Genomic DNA, 17,896 nt, shown 5'->3' with positions numbered 1-17,896 from the left:
TTTTGAAGGGAAGAGTGCTGGATATTGCTCCTAAAATTCTACATCACTAGTGTGACCTAGCTGTGCTCAGATAAACTCAGTTGCTTGTATTTTTCCAAACTGTGGCAGCCGGAATGTGATTTGCCAAATCAGTCTGCCTGCACAGGGGTTTATAATGAAAATCCAACCGCTGCAACACATAGCAGAAATCTGTTGTAAACTCCTGAACTGCTGTACCTCTGCGTACTCCAGAAGATGCAGGAACTATTAAGGGTGGCTAATTTACTACTGGAGTCTGTGTCACAAAATGTTTTGCCTGTAAGCAGAGGTGACTTGCCTCTCTAGTTCTCTCACACAAGACCTATTCAGCTGACTCATGTTTTTGAATGAGACCTGATTAGTTGTCTGATTAGCTTCACCACATGTTATCAGAAAACAATTGAAAAGGCATAAGAAAAAATCCCTTCACCTTTCTCTTCAACAACCTTACAGAAAGAAAAAAAAATTTAAACTGGAAGTTAGGGAAGCACTTTAGAGATCTGCCATACCTGTAGCTCATGGAAACATTAATTGTTGGTTTATGATCTTCCTTAATACTACTTTATCTGTTTATGCTATGATTAATTTTCAATAGTTATCATACTAATTACCTGTGATAGAGTTGCTCATACAATTTCTTTGTATTACTTTGGAGAAGCTGAAAATACAAATAAAGGATTTTTATCTTTATAAAGGATTCTTTCCCAAAGAGAATCAGCCAAAGCAAATACATGTATTATTCTCTTTTATATAGACACTTCAAGTTAAATTGTCTGTAATTAATAATCATACCTAGATCTCGAAAGCAACATGCCTAACTTTGTTAAAGATGCCTTTTGTATAGGTAATTTGTACAGATAACTTTGTAATACATGATCCAAGGTGAAACTTATATTAGGGCAAATGTGACAGAGAAAATTATCATGGGAATGAGGAGTCTAGAGAAAATGATCTGAGTAGTGGTTTAAAAATAAAATAAAAGAACTGCCGCAACAAAAAAAAAAAAAAAAAAAAAAAAAAACACAAGGCAAATTTCACTTTTATTCTAAGAGTGCAAATTCCTGGCTCCTAAGGTAATTCTAAACAGTATCTAAACAGTAGCCACTGGAGGTTCTGCATCATCATGCTTTGGTCTTTCACCTTTTTTTTCTCCTGCTTAATAATGGAAAACTACTGGATTTTTTCCCCAGAAATTAGATGTATTTTCAGTAATTATCACAGTTCTCTGATTTAGTGTTGGTTGACATATATAGTTTCACTTTCTATCTGTATCTTGGCTCCACTGCAGACAAACTGATGTCTTCTAGGAAGGGCATGATATAGAAGAGATGTAGGAATGGGCTGAAGTATCCTTTATATCTAGGGGTGTTAAAAGTAGGAAAGAATGGAGACAAATTTTGTGTGCCAGTGCGCAGAATTTTGCAAGTTTAATGTGTAATGTCAATTACTGTGCAGCAATCTGATGCTGGTAAGTTTGTTAAATCCTGTTTGAAAAATTGTTCAACTTAATCCTCTCATTAATATTATTTTCCCTCTGTCAACAACAACCTTTTTAAAAGAATGATTTTGGCAACCTGTTTCTGCTGATAAATATTTTCGTATTTCAAATCTTCAAGTTTAATTTGTGTTCAGCTGCCAAGGTGAAAAAATAAATTGGGTATCCCTAAAAGTTGTTGAAAGTTCTGGATACAGTCCTCCAAATTAGGCAGATTAAATTCTTAGAATTCAATATTGAGGTGAAAAATACATTACTTCAGTTTGGATTTTTTATATCTAGACACACATTTCTTGAGGTCAGTCTGAAATTGTGGGGGAAAAGAAGTTTTGAAGAGGCTGGGAAAGTTTGTTTGAGAATTCAACCAGATCAGATGCTCTCAGGCATAATATGTAAGGAGAAAAACATTACATGTGAAACCACTGTTGTGTGCAGCAGCTGTTTCTTAGTGCACTTTCATTCCCATCTCCTCCTCCAAAAACAAAGTTTCACCTAAGTCTAAGCAACTTCTCTGAGGGGAAAAAGTCCACAAAACAAAACCCAAGCCATAAATACCATACAATTCCCCACCTCCTTCCCCAAAACACCGGCCCCAACCACACAGACAGCATGTAGTCTGTTTTCTGCCTATCTCTGATCATCAGGTAGGGTGATCATCTTCAGTACTGTACATGCAGTGAGAAATTTAAAACCTTCCATTTTGATTTTATAGTTCTTCTGTGAGTTAAAATATTACAGATCTTTTACTTACTTAATTTCCTGCATAATCATGTGGGCAAACTGCTAGTTATATTCAATTATTATGTTAATTTTTATCAATAATGTGGTTCTGTACAATATTCATCTCAAACTTCATTGCACCTCTATGTGTCTGACAGATGGTTCTCTGTAACTGCTGCATTCTCTGGTACTTGGATTTTTTTAATGTGCTTGAAGGTGTAATGATGCATTCATGTGTGCTATCCCAAGATTTGAATTACTATATACTGCAGTCAACTCTATTATTTATGGTGGCAATCTTGGATAATGCAGAAGGATTAGAAGTTAGAGTTACTGCCTGCAGACCTGAGCTGACTGTGCAGAGCTGATTGAGGTGTCTTTATGTGTCTGGATCAATAGATGTTAAAAGCCATTTTGGAATTAAGTGAAAGCATAGCTCATTCACAAAGGCATTGCCTAAATTAATACATTTTCCTGAAACTAGAGTCACTGGCATCACTCTACAGTAGCAGCTAAGGTAGCTCTGTGCAGAGGTAATATGGGCAGGCAGGATTAATTAGTTCAGCCATAGCCAGCATAAAGATGGTTAATATCTAGAAAGTTATATTTGGACACTGACTACATCTGAATTACTACACTTTTTTTGAGTCAGTCTTTCTTACACAGAACCAGCTTGTCTGTTTCTGTGGCATTGTTAGGTATAAACTGGTCACTTATGATTTCTGAGTTGACTTGTAATTTATGTGTGCTTAAATAGAGCAAAAGAGGGAAAAATCTGTATTGTTGTGGTGTCAGTGTGTCTTACAACTTACATTCAGAGTCTATCAAAATTTTTAACAGTTGTATAGAGGTTGTATCGATATAAGAATAACTGGCCCATGAGTTTACATCTAAATTCATAGAATGAATAAGTAAACTGTGATATAAATTTAAAGGCTTTTGACAAAGTACTTCTGAGAATAGAAAATGAACTTAAGGCTGTATATGGTACAAAAATCTTTAAAATCCATTTTAAGAATATTTTTAACACTTCAAATAATATTAACAGTATTTGCTATTGTAGTTTGAATTATAATTCTGCAAAGGTGTATGCTGTTTGACTTTATGCATAATGGCTTGTTGTCGTGAGTCATAAAGTTACTCATAGAGGATGGTAGTAAGCATGACCCATCTAAATGGAATTTTCTTTCACCTCTTTAATTTTTAAAAAAATCTAAATTAAAATCTTCAACACTTAATGTGACCTGCTTATGGATTCTCCTGCAGTAAAAATGATTAGATTCTTATTTTAGATGACAAATACACTAGAAACTTTTGGTTGGGGTAAGAAAAAATTGATGCACATAATCTGGTTTGAAGTTGATGTGACAGCTTGAAAGGCTGTTTTGATAAAAGCTTTGGAGTACTGTAAATGGATATTATCTGTGTTCTTTTATTGCTGACACTCTGTGGAGCAGTCTGTATGTGATTTTTAGATGGATTATTATGACCATTCAACAATGAAGAAAGACAAGGCACTATTTCATGTTCCCAGCATGTACTTTGGCTGCTCTCTATTCTTTCGCATGGCAGCCTTACTCAACAAACTGAATAAATCTTGTCTTCCTCAGCACTTTGATTATTTTTTTGGTGCTGACATGGATTAACCAAACTCAACATTTATTTCAAAGTAAAAGATTCTGTTTTAAGAGCAAGTAAACCTTTAGATGACTAGATACTGTAAATAAAATTGAAATGTATCAAATGCAGGTTGGATATTTTCTTTAAGTCCCTTTTTCATACCTGCAAAACCCACAGTTTTCACTCTTGCCTGGGCTACTACCTGTGTGAGAACTTTTCATGGGTGCAGGCACTTGTCTGTACAGCTAGGAGCTGTTACATCTATTTAATTTTTAGAAAAGACATTATGATTTTACGTACGAGTTGTATATGCACTACAATACATTTTGTCATCTACCTTTTTGAGGTATTTGAAAAGCAATTTTAAATACTTCCCTCCTGTCACTTTTATTTTTTCTTTCTCCCTTTCTTCTTGATTTTTCAGCAACAGATTAGTGTATTTTTGTTTTATTCTCATCACCCAGGAGTCCATTATGATTTATTTCCCCTGTGGTGGATTAATCTGTCATGTGTTTCCACTGCTGGTTTTTATAACATAGTTTCACTTTCTTGCCAATTTCATCCCCTGAAGTCTTTCATATCTCTTATGTTTCTATACTGTAACCTTTTCTGAACACTTTCCCTCCCTGTACTTTCTGAACACTTCACTTAAAGACACTGCTGGGATGGACTCTTGGGTGATTTCCTTGTAGCCTCTGGAGTCCCACTCCTACCACTGCAATATGTGAAAAATCACTGGAGAAATTTTCCAATGGTAAAAATAAGATTTGTGTTTTTCTAAGGAATTGTTCACCACCTTAAGCCTATTTCTATTCACTGAATAGCTGATGATTATTGAGAAAGCAACATTTTTAATCTGAAAAAATCTTGTTCTTTACATGCAGTGCTACTCTATTGGCTTTCTTGGTTGAGCTTCTTAAGAGTTCAGTAGCCATGCAAGAACAAATGCTTGGTGGAAAAGGCTTTCTAGTCATTGGTTATCTCCTTGAAAAGGTATGTTTGGAGGATTTTTATCTTTTTTCTTAGTATTTCTATTGCCATTGTGGTACTTTCAATCACCTGGCTCAAATGTCTGGTGGAATAAAATATATTTGTGACTTACATTGCAAATTAAAAGTATTTTATAAGTTGTCAACAGGAGATTCTTCATCTTCCTCACCCAGTATTCAAAGAACCAGTTTTCTTGAGGAGGTTCTGTTATTTATGTTTTTGCTTTAGATCTGTTTGGGAATCACTTTAAAGTATTTACATTTCTGCATTTTCTGTCCCTCCAAACTTGCTTAGGAAAGTTCTTTTGTTTCTAGTTTATATAAAGCAGAAATGTCATAACTGAGGGGTTTTGTTTGTGTATATGTAGGTTAATAAAAGTTAAATTAATCTTCTGTGAAAATTCTGAAATTGTCAAAATAGTTGTCCTGTGTTTTGAAGCAGAAAAACTGTAACAAAATTTAATTTCTGAAAAAAATTGGTGGGGCATTCCCTGCAAGGGGTATTCCCTGTACTTGCTTGTTTTTAGGCATGATGAGCCATTATCTCAAACCTGAGGTTCGATTCAGTTGTCTGAGGAGCATCACCGGCCTCCCTTTCTCTTGACACCCTGTTACTGGGGTTTAATAATCTAAATAATCTGAGAGCAAACTACTGTCAGCTGTACTAAAACAGTGATGGTCCCATGATTGAAGCTCATGGCTCTGACTTTTCTTGCATGTCTACTACTGGGCTTTTATTACCATGAGGTCAGAATAGCAATCTTTTAAGCAGAAGATAACTCATAATATCACCTTTCAAAAATGTTCTGAATTTTGAAGAATGATAAGTAGTTTCTCTCATTCTATTCCCTTTGTTCGTTGTGCTAGGGAAATGCCTTCACTTAATACCTAAATGTAGATTTTCTGTGCTTCTGTTTTCAATGCTAAGCAAGTGTGATTTACAATTTCAAAGAAGTAGCCTAAGGTGCTGGTTTTTTCCAAGGTTACATTTTCTTGTGCCATAACTAGAAGGAACTTACAAAGCTGTTAGCTTTGGTTTGGTGAGTTACACACAGGCAGACTGGTGAGCCTTCATGGAGAGCTTTCCCCTGAATAGAGCATTATGGTTTATACACATGGAATGCATTGATTTAGAATGTTCAATATGATTTTTTTAAGAAAGAGTTTCCATGCTCTTCTAATTAACACCTGCTATGTTCATTAGGCTTGGGCATGTGAGTATTTAAAAGATTTCTATTGATCACAACATAATTCTTAAAACGTGTTGCTTTCTGGGTGGTTTTTTTACGTTATATTTGCTTAGCTGCAGTTTTTTGAAAGGATTTGTTCTCTTTTTTCAATATATGCTTATATTCAGTTGGCACACATGGTGGGAAAGCATCCTTTCTTTTCCTAGTCTCAATTTTATTATTTTTAAATTATCTGTTGTATCTGTTGTTTATTTGCATGTAATCAAATACTTCAGAGAAGAGAGGTTTTTTTTTTTACTTGAACTTCCAAACAGCATTTTTGTTCTTATTAGTTGCACATTATTTATTGTGAATTTTCATGTACAAGCCAAAGGAAATTCAGCGTGTAGGCTGAACTTGTATTACTGACAGTAGACCTCAGTTCTAAAAAAAATAAATCTCTATATTCCCAGACTGTACTTACAACATTAAAAACAATTGAAAAATAGAATCACAGAATCATTTAGGTTGGAGAAGACCTCTAACATAGAGTCCAACTATTAATACAGAACTGCCAAGTCCACCACTAAAGCTTGTCCCTCAGTGCCACATCAACACATCTTTTAAGTACTTCTGGGATGGTGACTCCACCGCTTCCCTGAGCAGCCTGTTCCAGTGCTTGACATTTTGTGGAGATGGCAAGGAGAAAAATCTTTAGAGTTTTTTACTATTTATTCATGTTATTATTATTCATATTATTATTAATGTTAATTTAGTATACAAAGAAGTTTGTCAAAGTCCTCAGGCCATGTTACTACATAGGAGCAGGTCTCAACAGTGATTGCATGGCATATGCTATGAAACTGAAAGAATCCTGAAATTTGAGGAAACTATGAGCCCAACTCCTTCAAATACCTACTTAAGTTTAAGAAACAAAATCAAGTCTCCCAATAATGTGTGTTCACACACTGAGACACCAAATTTCAGTATGACACCAATTTAAGAGGAGATAAGGACTTCAGATGAAGTTCTGAAGAATTGTGCTGTAAAATGTAGCATCCTTACTGGACTCTAATAAAATGAAAAGAAATGCAACACCAAAGTAAGCAAAATACCAAAAAAACAAAGTTATTGATGGACATAAATGTAGCATCCTGACTGGACTCTAATAAAATGAAAAGAAACCAAACTAAGCAAAAAAACCAAACTAACAAAAAAAAAAAAAAGTTATTGATGGACATTTGAGCCTGTTAAATATAGCCATTAGAAAGACCATTAATATTGTTGTAAAGTATAAACTGCCTTCATATTCAATCGCATTAAAACATGCAAGCTGAATGTATGTAGTAATGATGAGTTAGGTGAAATACTGCTTCAGAGTTCTGCTGTAATCATAATAAAAAGATTTTTTTTCTTTATCTTTTTTCTTTCTGATTATTTTCCCCCAGTCATCTAGAGTTCATATAACCAGAGCAGTTCTGGAACAATTTTTGTCATTTGCGAAATATTTGGATGGATTATCTCATGGAGCACCTCTACTGAAGCAATTATGTGATCACATCCTTTTCAATCCTGCTATCTGGATACATACCCCTGCAAAGGTAATCGTACACTGGCATAATGTTTAGACTCTCCTACAACAAAAATAAATACCTGTATTCTTTTACAATATTCTACTTACGTTTTTGATTTTTCTCTTTCGGATTTTTTTATAAGTATGGCAATAGCAATGATCTTAGATTATCAAGTCTGTACACTGCTTAACTGTATACTCCAATGTCTTTTATACTTTCATAAAAGCAGGTTAATTATTGCCTAAGATTCTGTCTGATTCTATGAATAATACTGTTTCAAGAAACCCCGTCCCTTTTTCAGTGATTGCATTCCATTGTATTCCTACAGATTAAGCATAAAATTTTGTGGTTTTAATTGCAGTAAAAATGTGTTTTGTTACACATTAATGTAAGCGCTTATTTTAATTCAAACTATGTATTTTAGTTTGATAAAATCTCTAGCATGTTATCATTCCTCTCTGGTAATAATGAATTCTTTGTTTTCCTAAGTAATCATAGTCGGGATATGTAAACCAAAGTGAAAAGTGGCGTTGTCCTAAAAACTAAAAATATATACTTTTTGTATAAAAAGTCAGAATAGAAAGCAAGCCAATATGTTTATCTTAACTTAAATCATTCCTAGGTACCAGTGCAGCCCCTGCTCTAAGCTGAGCTGTAATTAGTTTTTCAGTTTATGTATCATATCCAAGGTCTACTCTACAAAGACCCCTACAATTCACAGTTGTTATGCAGAGCTTACATTTCTGTGGGTGACCATTTCACTCCCCAGGTGCAGCTGTCTTTGTACACCTACCTGTCAGCTGAGTTCATTGGGACGGCCACGATCTACAACACCATCCGCCGAGTGGGCACGGTGCTGCAGCTCATGCACACGCTGAAATACTACTACTGGGTGGTCAACCCTGCTGACAGCAGTGGCATCACTCCCAAAGGGCTGGGTAAGTGCAACACATGAGGGAGAAAATATAAGCATTCCTCCTGTAGGAAGGTTTGAAAAGTAAATATCTGAAAGCTCCTTGGATCTGTAGACAAGGAGATGAATAAATGGCAATAGTTGATGGCCATCAGTAGAAGGACTATGGAAATACTTTTTGATGTATCATAAACTCATGCTGATAATTTATATTTATATATATTCCCAGAAGATTCCAACTCTGGTCTCCAGTCACGTAGCACATACTTATGTAGGCATACTTTAGGAAACATATTAAAAAGATTGATTTTTCTTCTTCTTTAATAAAGAGGAAATATTACATGTATTTCATATGCCAAAGAAATCTTTGTGTGGTTTGAGTGATTAATAGTGTTAAGTGACCTTGAAAACAGAGTGGAAACTTCTAGTTCTCACTGCAGAGGTTTCTGAAACTGTATTTCCAGTTCAATAATATTTTTTTTCGCTGTCCTTATAAAATAGAGATTTATTTAATTTTGCTGAAAGTGATGCACTTAGCTTAGCACAGGAGGTACTGAATGACAGAACCAACAAAATGTAATAATGAATACTGCTTGAATGCTGTATGTTGCAGATGTGTGTTAAGCAGAGCAAATCATTCTAATCCTATATCTTTTGGCTGTGATGCCATTGCATTTAGCTATCTACTTGTGTAAAGCAGGAAGGATTTGCCTGAAAGTCTCTTAAAAAATACCTGGTAAATGAGAATTTATTCATTATTTTATTGTGTAACTATTAATGTCATGCTGAGAAATTCAATAATTGGGGGATGTTCCTAATACTGTCACATACCCAAATATTCAAGAGTGTGACATATCTAACACATTAGTTGTTGGGTAATTCCTTTTGTAAGTGAGGTGTATGAATAGAGGTTTCCCTCACTTTTTTTTTTTTTAATAAACAAAACTGGAAGTAACAATTCTTTTCCTAGATTAGATGTCCTAATAGGCAATGAAGGCGTTGAAGGCTGTGGGATCTTGGGTGACATTTATAGTTCCTGCATAGTATAATATTAGATGAAGAGTAGTCTTCAAAAATTATTAAAATTTATTTAAAAATACTTAACAAAAGATGACAAGGTTCTGTTCATTTAAATGAACGTTTGAAATCCTAGTTAATGAAAATTACCTGGGTTGGTTACTTAATTATCTTGAAATCTTTGTCAGTGATAAATTAGATTATCCACTTATGCTGATTCTGGATTCCCTCTGCCAAAACAGAATTAACATCTTTTTTTGGTGCCTGCAGTGAAGATGTCTCCTTCTGAGCTGGATGTCTGCTGATAATGCACAGTGGAATGCAGGAGTCAGTTGCTTTAATACAGATTTCTAGTATCATTGTAGTCTTGGTGGGACATCTCACCTGCCTCTCAGAAGGATGAAGGTCTCCTGTGTATCCAACACCAAATCTGCTTGTTTGGGGTAGATATTTTGCACACTTTACGGCGTGACAACTTACACTGGTATGTTTAGGAAGCTGTATCTTAGCTCTAATTGACAGGCACTTGAGAAATGCTTTGTTTGAAGCGTAGTTGCTTCCTAGGCTGTGTTGCCTCTATTGATTAGATCTCCACTAACCTCGGTGGGAGGTTAGAAGCTGCTCTGGTGTGGGAGCTACACTGCTGATGTCTGAAATTAGGGTGAACCAAATCCTATCCTGGGAGTGGTTTATCAGGATTCATACTTCCAGAAATCTTCTCTGTTGAGGTTTACACTGCTATGCTGCACAGGCACAGTTTTACCATTGGACAAATTACTGTGTCTGAGATCAGTGAGGAATTGGGATGTTTAAAACTCAGATGATCAGCTTATTTACTTTGTGATTGTTCAATACCCAGCTGTTGTGAGGTGAGGTTTTCAGGTGTCAACCATATTTATAGCTAGGTAGAGACATGGAAAATTCCTCAACTAGCTTGAGAATGAAAGTCTGATAATACAGTCTACTTGTTATGGTTGAGATTTTTTTTTTCCCTAGTATATTGGTTTAAATTAAAATAATTCCTGTGCTTCTGTGTCATGATACTACCACCTAACAACACTTTGAAAATGTATTGCAGACTGCTTCCCTCTGGCTAGGTTTGCTCCTTTGGGGAGTCAGTGGCATTTCTTTCTGTAGGAAGCATGGATTGCTTTTATCTTGGCCAGATCTTTCTCTTTGCACTTAGCTGTATTTTTTGAGTATTTGTATGTGTAATGCCAGTTGCATAGCTTCTGTATTCATGAAAATCTGAACATAAGGCATGAGGTACACAAGGATACAAAATTAGGAATGAGATGTGAATCAGTTAATCTAAATTAAGCATAGATATGGCTGGTTTACATCCCTACCTTTTCTTTCATTCTGAGTATAGTACATTCTCCTCTCATCTGTGTCAGTTCCAGACAAGATTCTTATTTTACCTGGAAGGCAACCAGGTCAGTCCCTAAAAGTAATCAGGTACTGTAAATTAGTGGGTGCCTGGTGTAGCAGTTTGACAATAAGTCAAAATTTCTAAGGCCTTCATACAGCAGTTGGGAAGGTGTTATATAAACCGAGGTAATGCATATTTTCAGAAAACATATTATGATCCACTATATCTGAATTTTCTCATTTTGTCTTTAGTTAGGTTTATAGATAAACTTGACTTATTGAAAGTTTAATATCTTATTTATTCTTTTTTCCTTGTTCCTTATCCTCTTCCTTCTTCCCTGAAGAAGGCCCTGTGTAACTGATACAAATACAAAGAAGTAGTAATTTCTTTTCTGTCCGTAAAAGTGGCTTTTCTTGTATTGCCTTGAAGAATGTCAGCCTGTCAGACAGGAGCATCAGTGACTTAGCAAGCCCAGCACAGCCATGGCGTTTTCTCCATGCAAATCAACACTGGGACTTTTTGGTATTATTTCACAGATAATTTCTGCTACTGACTAATAGAGCTGTAATAACTGTAATGGTTTGCAAGCAAATGATTGTGAAAAATATAAAAATTGCTGATGTGATGGGTTACTAAATTTAATTTTATATTAACTTCATAAAAGATGTTTTAGGATGTCCACATTAGTTGCTAGCAATTGATAAAATTAGTGAAAATATTTTAAAATGTTTAATCACTTGGATATTACATCACTTTTCTTTACCAGATGTTTTTTTAACATTAAGTGTAGGCCTGGTTGATTCAGACAGCTTATAGTCATAGAATGCAGTTCTAGAAATAACTGTAGTTATTATGCTTAAGGTTTTTCTATTTTCACCTGTGTTTTCAGCATCTCATAAATCCACCAATCCAAATAGTTCAAAAAAGATAACTCTTCCAGGATTTTGGATTCATGTAAATTTTTATTAGCCTGTTTGCAACCAGAAAGTTTATAATTTGTTGAAATGTAGAATAATGTAAAAAAAATTTGTTAAACTAAGAAAGTTGCAGTGTAAAAATACAGTTATGTGAAATTTAAAGTTGCTGCACTTTAAGCAGCATTTGAAATCTCCAAATGGAAGAATAGGATGTATTTTCTATAAACATTAATTTAATGTATGAAACAGAAAAATGTCATCATGTGAGTAAATTGCAGCTGAAATTCTAGGCTGACTTGTCATGAGACTTTTCTGGAGAAGGCTTTACTGGAAATCATGCCAGTATCTAAAATTTGACTGCATGTGCTAAAGTGCCTTCAAATAATTTGCTGTCATATTAGGAAGTAAGCTTATTCATGCAGACATTTTAGTAGTGTGATGTTTTCTTGTCTTCTAGGCATGCCATTTTTATGTGGAGATACTGAAACAATTTTTAATATTAGTTAATAATTAGTTTGTTTTACTATTACTTGCTGACAGTTACTCTGCTTCAGGGTTTTATTGCCTTCCCCTGCCTTAATAAAACACAAAGTGGGTGAGTTTTCTGCACTGACAGTTTAGTAGCACTTACTTTAAAGCCAAAGAAGCTCAATATTGAAGCTTCCCATTTGGCAAATACTGTTTTCTTTAAAAAAAGTTAGTTTTTCTTTGGCTTCTCCTAGTAATCAGCTTCTAAAATGGGAGGTATAAATGGGGTTTTTAAAATGAAGTTTAATAATTTTTTTGAAGTTTCAGGTATTTATTTTAAATTTGGTTTTGTATCTTTTATTATTGGATTCCTGATTCATACTTGTGTTTCTTCTTAGATTCAGCATACTGAATTCATATTTGTATTTCCATTTTGTTCTGAAACAGTGGAAATACTGTTTCAGAGGGTAGAAGTATCAACTTGTTCTGTAATTAGTAGCTTTACATTTTACATGTAAATCCACATAGTAGAGACAAGTTGTCTGTTTAAAATCATGATTTACACTTTTCTTCTGGTGGTGTTTCAAATTTTTTTACAAAGAACCTAAACCATCAAGCTAATTTGCAAATAAAAGAATCCAATTTTTTTTTCTTTTTTACATTTAGACTATGGTTTGCAGCTATTATCTTGATTTAACACATGCACACCTTTGATATTTTGTTAAATCATACAGAATAGGGATAATAGGATCTCCCAGCCATTGCAGTATCTAAGTAGCCAACAAAGCAGGCAATGGAGAGAAAATTATTTAAAATTTATAGCTTCTTTCTGTAATTATTTGATTTTATATTGAGTTGGAAGGGACCCCTCAGGATCATCAAGTCCAATATCTGGCCCTGTGCAGGACACCCCAAGAGTAACTCTGTGTGCCTGAGGGTATTGTCCCAACTTTTGAAGTCAGGCACGCTTGGTGCCGTGGCCACTCCCATGGGGAGCCTGTGCTGTATGAGAGAAATGTGCATTTGAGCTCCCAACTGTGTAGTATAGTTCATTAACTGAGTGGCCAAGCATTTCTCTCTCTACTGATGTTTCCTGTGTTCTTCATGCTCAATAAGTGCTATTTCAAACTCTCAATGAGTGCTCCCTTTATGACTATCATGTATCCATCCTTATTGAGAATGTATGGTGGTTAAAGTACAAGTTATGTCATGCTAAATAGTTTTCAAGAATGTTTTTCACGTCCAATATTTTTGAACACGAGCTGTGGAAAGGGGAATTACAAAAAATTATTATGACAATAAAGTAACTGTAGTTTTTATCTTTGTAAATATACAAAGTTCCAGAGTTATTTTAAGAGCTGGATTAGAGTGGGACTCAGTTCTTATTAGATTTACAGCAGAGAGAAAATCAGGTTTTCTGTGATCCATGTATCATGTGTTGTTATTTATGTGTGTGTGGAGATCAGCTTCTGCTATCTGTATCATACTTTATTAATTTAAGGAGTAGAAAAATCATGCTTTTTACATACAAAAAAAAAATCAAAACAGATGGAAGAATGTCACATTTGTTTGTTTGTTGGTAGAACTGGTAAGACAATTTTATTTCCAAAGACAGAATTAGAAATCATTATTATTGTTATTCAAAGCTTCCAATCGGTTTGGACATTTTTGGGTTTTTTTCTTGTTTTTGTTTGTTTGTTTTTTTTACAGCAGTACTGATTGTACTTAACTCTGTGAATGTGTTTACTTATTTCCTCTTATTTACTTCTGGTTTATGCCCCTATAATTTCTCTATGCTGCAGGGATGAATTGCATAAAATTATAACTTTTTCATTTATTTTTGTCTGGGTAAAGCAGGCTAACTCTTATTATGAGTGTGTATTTTAAAAATCTGACGCAAATGATGGGCTCTGTGAAAAATACATACATAAAGAAATCTAAAAGCAGGAAATGCTTTAATGACTCATCCTCGTGTGGGAAAAGGGAGGCATCCTTTCTCTTTGCCAATTAAAAAGAATGTGATTATTTTGTATTAGGGATTTATGGTTGCTGTGCCAGATCTTGAAAGGATTATCTTCATAGTTGATCTAATTTGAGATTGGTTTTAGTCTTTAGCAGTGCTATCAGTGTCTGAGTGATGGTGACACTGAATTTTCTATATGCAGTGATGGGCACAAAGATTAATAGACAGTAAAAACTACTTTGCAATGTTTGAGTTAAAAACAAGATCTACTTGTCTCTCTTTGCCTGGGTATATGTGAGGCTAATGTATACTTTTTTTAATTATAGGATAAAATACACCATTGTTTGGTCAATAATATATTTTTTTAAAATAAATCTTCAACTAGGAATGAAGTAATTTAATTAGTAATGAAGTACAAAACTGTGATAATATAAAAATTATAGGGGAAAAAACTGCTTTAGGTAGCTTCAGAACTTCCTGTTTAATTAATTCTCTTCAGTCTGTGTCAGATGATCATTACATCATATCGCTGTATTCCTTGTAGCTGTCTGGTGATTACATAGCTTCGAGTTTCTCCAGCCTTATTTTTCCTTGCCAGTTTTTGAAACTAATTTTTGAAACTAATGAAGTCTTTTGGGTAGCAGCTGTCCCCATTTTCTGATTCTAGAACAGTGAAGCTTCCTGACCCAACTAAAATGCAAGGAATAAATAGTACTAGAGAAGGCTACATGCCAAGCACTTTACCTGCTTGGCATGTAGCCTGCAAGCAGCAACTCCTTTGGTCTCCTTTGCATGTTGAAGAAACCTTTTCAAGGTTGTCACATGTCTTCAGGGAAATGAGTGGGCAAATGTAGAAGTAGAAGAAAACTCGTGTGTCTTTGAAGAGGTTCCCAGTTACATTGGGATATCTTCTTCTTGATATGTCCTTCCAATATCTGTTATAGAAATTATTTGCAGACCTCCCTATTGTCTGTATTCTGTTTCCATAATTGCAGTCTTTCAGAAATGACAGAGACTTTTCTTACAGAAAAGACAAAATGTCAATTTTTTTTTTTGTTTGTTTTAGTCCTTGTTTTCAGATGCTGTCTGATATTGATTCCCAATAAGGTGTAAGAGGGAAGAGGGTACAAAGAAAGAAACTTCTGTGATGCAGTTAGGGAAATTGAATCCACATTTAAATTAGGGGGGAAAATAGCTAAATTATATAAAAATACCATATTTATATGTTTATTAAATAAAAATGACTTGTTGAAAAACAAGCACACCATTGCTGAAAATTCATGCAATATTTAATATAATTGCATCTAGTATAAGAAAAAAAATCAAATTACTTCTGTTTCTACAGTGGAAATCAGATGTTTTATGATGCCATTATTAATATAGACTAGTCTTATATCTTTAAAGCCTAGCTGATAAACTTTTTTACTGCAATACTCTTACTGTTCTTACAAATTGTGAGTGGAATGGGACAACCAGAGATTTATTTGCTTTTTGAGATTTATTTGCTTTTTTCTGAAGAGTACACAGTTCTCCTCTTTCTACTCCTGAACAGGGAAGAAAACTTGAGTGTATTAGCCATTCTTTTTCTTCCTCCTATGGAAACAAATATACTTTTCCTTAAGGTTTTCCCTTGTCAAACTTGAACTACTATGTGTAAAGCAGTGGCTTCACTTCAAAAAGCATCACCAAAGACAATTAGAGAATCTTCATTAAAAGTTGTATTCATCTGGATTGGAAATAATAACGGGACATAGACTTTTTTAAACTTTGATCTGTGTTTATCATTGTAAAGTGAAATGGATGATGGAAGAATAATTTAAGTTGCGTTTATTTTTACTGTACAAAATTTAAGACTGTCTATGCCCTGGATTGCCTTAGAAGCAGGAGCTTAACAAAAGAATTTGCAGTTCAACCTTAATATTTATGAAAAAGGAGAGTGACAAATACAATAAAATAATTTCAAATTGCCATAGTTCAATGTCTGGCTTTTTTTAGACATTTCTGTTTTCATAATGTACTTCATCAAGCACAGTTGTTTAAAGTATTATGGATTGTTGGTTTTTTCCTTGTTTAAATTGAATATTTTTTTTAGATTGTAGTTTCTCTTTGGTTAAATGGCTTTAGTTTCTGCTACAGGTAATGGCTACCACTGGTATTTCATAAATCCTTTCTCTGTTGGTTTTCATTCAGATGGTATTTAACATAGTGGTTTAGTCATTCCAAGATGTCTATCACTTATTGCTGTCTATTACTATCACCTTATTACTATCTTTCATCTTCCCATTTCTTTTAAAAAACTAAGTAAAACCTTATATGGATTTCTTTTTTTTCCAAATAGAGCATCACATATACTTAAATATATTGTGTTGAAAAATGTGATTCTGAAAGGTTATAAATGATATCATTTGCAAATATGAACTTTTATATAAGAGTAGAATACTAAATCTGTTGTAGGAACTGTGATTTCCTTAAGAAGCTGCAGTGATTAAAGAAATTACTTTATATTTTAAAGTGCTATATTTTGTTTCTTCCAGATGGTCCTCGGCCCTCCCAGAAAGAAATCATATCATTAAGGGCGTTTATGCTTCTGTTCTTGAAACAACTTATATTGAAGGTAAAATGGTCTGTTCCAGAATGAAAACATTGACATCTGTTACATACTTGTAATAGTATCTTTCATAGTAGAAAATTGTTTATATCTGTCCAGTATTGTGTCATTTTCTGGTTAATTTAATGTTCATGCACATCCTTCTAATCAACAGAGTAGTAAATCCATACAAAATTTCTTATTAACCTCACAAAACTCTGCCATGTATATTTTATTAAATGTCTAATATATATGTTTTAATTAATTGTCATACTTTAATTTTTTTAATAAAATGGTCAAATGAAAAAGATAATTGCAGTTGTCAAGGTAGTAATTGCTGTATCCTTCTTGCTGGTTCTACCACTGGTAGAAATGGTGTAAGACTCTTTCTGTTACAGCTGAATGCTACTCTTTGAGGGATAATCTGCCGTTTGAGATTAGACTGAAAACCAGTGTTTTCTGTTCTGTCTTAGAGTAGGAGTAACAGTAATAGTCTGTAGTATCTGAGGGCCCACACTAAAGGAATCTGACCTCATACTGTTTTGAACTGCCAATATGATAAAGAAGAGCAGTAAAATGATAGAGAAAATGTAGTCTTTTAGGTTCAAATAAAAAAGCTGTACGATTATTTGACTGGGTCCAAGGTTTGCTTATCCAAACCTAAGGAATGTATTTTCTCTGAACAACAGCTCTTTTTTTTCCCCCTTAGGATCGAGGAGTGAAAGAAGATGAACTGCAGAGCATATTAAATTACTTATTAACAATGCATGAGGTACATTTCTCTAATTACCTACCTTTTATTGTAACTAATTGTATCAGCTCTGTGGGAAGCTTGTTGTTGAGGTTAGTTTGTAGAATAACATTGGTGCTTGTCATACAGGATGAAAATATCCATGATGTGCTGCAGCTGCTAGTGGCACTAATGTCCGAGCATCCAGCATCCATGATCCCCGCCTTTGATCAGAGGAATGGGATACGGTAAGACAGTCAAGTGGGAAAGTAACTTAAGGGTACTTCCAGTGCTCTCCAGTTGGCATCTTTTACACATAAATATCACACTAGCTGATCTTTTAA

At 34.3% G+C, this 17,896-nt stretch overlaps 1 protein-coding gene across 10 annotated transcripts in view; it reads left to right on the top strand.

The window, feature by feature from the left end:
* Positions 1 to 17,896, top strand: part of NBEA (neurobeachin) — a 456,358-nt gene that overhangs the window by 116,746 nt on the left and 321,716 nt on the right. For all 10 annotated transcript variants that reach the window (XM_064716099.1, XM_064716185.1, XM_064716109.1 and 7 more), the window contains exons 11-16: positions 4,738 to 4,846; positions 7,460 to 7,612; positions 8,355 to 8,523; positions 16,770 to 16,849; positions 17,532 to 17,594; positions 17,703 to 17,800. In XM_064716099.1, coding sequence (XP_064572169.1) covers positions 4,738 to 4,846; positions 7,460 to 7,612; positions 8,355 to 8,523; positions 16,770 to 16,849; positions 17,532 to 17,594; positions 17,703 to 17,800 — 672 coding nt within the window. The remainder of the gene's footprint in view (positions 1 to 4,737; positions 4,847 to 7,459; positions 7,613 to 8,354; positions 8,524 to 16,769; positions 16,850 to 17,531; positions 17,595 to 17,702; positions 17,801 to 17,896) is intronic.

This window comes from Zonotrichia leucophrys, chromosome 1 (genome assembly GCF_028769735.1).
Source record: "Zonotrichia leucophrys gambelii isolate GWCS_2022_RI chromosome 1, RI_Zleu_2.0, whole genome shotgun sequence".
Lineage (NCBI taxonomy): Eukaryota > Metazoa > Chordata > Aves > Passeriformes > Passerellidae > Zonotrichia > Zonotrichia leucophrys.
Note: the sequence above shows the minus strand (reverse complement) of the source record. Positions and strands in the feature narration are given on the sequence as shown.